We start from the raw sequence: 1672 nt of genomic DNA on the forward strand, positions 1-1672 counted from the left end.
TTGTGTCATTCAAATCGCGATCAGCCGGCATGCGGGGAATGGGGTGGGATGACGGGAACGCTGGCTTGATCAAGTTTTGCCTAATAAAGTAGTCCTAATGAAAATGATTTAGTCTGTCCATAATTATTTTATTGCCATTGTTCACTTTAAACGTCTCCCTTTAAAATGAATGAAATGATTATTATATATTGTTTGAAAAGGGGCATAATTATATGAAATTAGCTAATCTGAAGAAATCGCCATTAAGTCAAAGTATGTAGGCTAATTGCGGTTACATACACAAATGCAGTTAAACTGCAAATTCAGTTGTGATAAAATTGCAGTTTATAGTTTACCTTATAATTTCATGCTCCAAATTAGGTTTATCTGCTTACGATTGCTATGTACTCTAACAGTAGTATGCCCCAAAGAACAATTGTATACCTTAGATTGCATATTATACTCTTGCGTCCTAAGTGCAAGCTCATAACTGAAATATGTTCTTTGAATACAATTTTATATTTTAAACCACAAATTTATCATCAAATTACAGTTACCCTAACTTACAATTACAGCTCTAATTTACAATCTATTACTGCAAATGAAGACGATAACGACATTGCAGACCGTAGGTACCTAACAATACAATACTTGTACACTTCCCAACAGTCACAGGCGTTGAGCTCCAACATCGTCGCCAAGCCACCACTCACAGGTATTTACACATATGTTCTTTCGAAGAGCATATGACACAGGGTAATTCTGTCACATTTCCAAACATCTAATTGACGAAGCCTAGGCATACAGTACACTTCATGAAGTTCCTTGGTTGCTTCTCACACTTTTATCTCTGGACATGCCTTGTATAGTTATATAGCAAGAACGATTAGCACTGACTGTTTCAAGTTCTGTTCCTGGAATCGACTTGAAGATGTACACTACCAGTCTTCATTAGCATGAGCAGCATTTCCCCTAACAATGTTGACCTCCCTCCTCGATGCTAACCTTGCCTTCAATGGACGCTCCACCAGGTGGACGGGGTGGAAGCAGCCAGCCCAGCCGCCGCCGACGATCCCTGGACTGGTATCCCCCAGGAGCTCGAGCCAAACGCCAGGCCGTGATGCCGCCTCCGGGACCTATTAAACCCTTGCCTTCGACCAACACTTCGGAGCCAAAACTGCCTTTCCTGGACCTGACACCCATTCAACTGTACTTCCTCCGCACAGCGCAGGTAAATTCTTTGTTTTGATTTCTACTATTCATCAATTTACTCATGCATAAAACATGGCCCCATCTTTCCTCCGAGCTATGAGGATGATTGTTATATCTAATCCTCACCCCCCACCCCCAAACTCTGAGCTGCTTCCAAGTTTCAATTGAATGAGCCATAAAATCTCTTCGTGATCAGACGCAGTGCAGCGCTACCAGTGACATCATGTTTAACGTCAAAGAAGATGAGCATCTGCCATCTCGCCTCAGGTACTGTTCTGCCATACATTTGTGTTTAAGAAAGATTTGTGGTATTTGCCATTATCTCCATAGTGATTGGCTGTATAATTGACAGGTTTAGATTAGCCTCGTTCATCATAATGGCTTCTATTCATTTAAGAAAAATAATAGATATGTGTCGGTTATGACTATCTTTACATTTAGTTTTAAGGACACGTTAGTTATGTTCAGAGAAGGTTGCCTC

At 40.8% G+C, this 1672-nt stretch overlaps 1 protein-coding gene across 1 annotated transcript in view; it reads left to right on the plus strand.

Moving 5' to 3' along the window:
* Positions 1–1672, plus strand: part of LOC119592338 (membrane metallo-endopeptidase-like 1) — a 21284-nt gene that overhangs the window by 6766 nt on the left and 12846 nt on the right. The window contains 2 exon segments of the mRNA XM_037941165.1: positions 1011–1210; positions 1388–1458. Coding sequence (XP_037797093.1) covers positions 1011–1210; positions 1388–1458 — 271 coding nt within the window.

This window comes from Penaeus monodon, chromosome 30, assembly GCF_015228065.2.
Source record: "Penaeus monodon isolate SGIC_2016 chromosome 30, NSTDA_Pmon_1, whole genome shotgun sequence".
NCBI lineage: Eukaryota > Metazoa > Arthropoda > Malacostraca > Decapoda > Penaeidae > Penaeus > Penaeus monodon.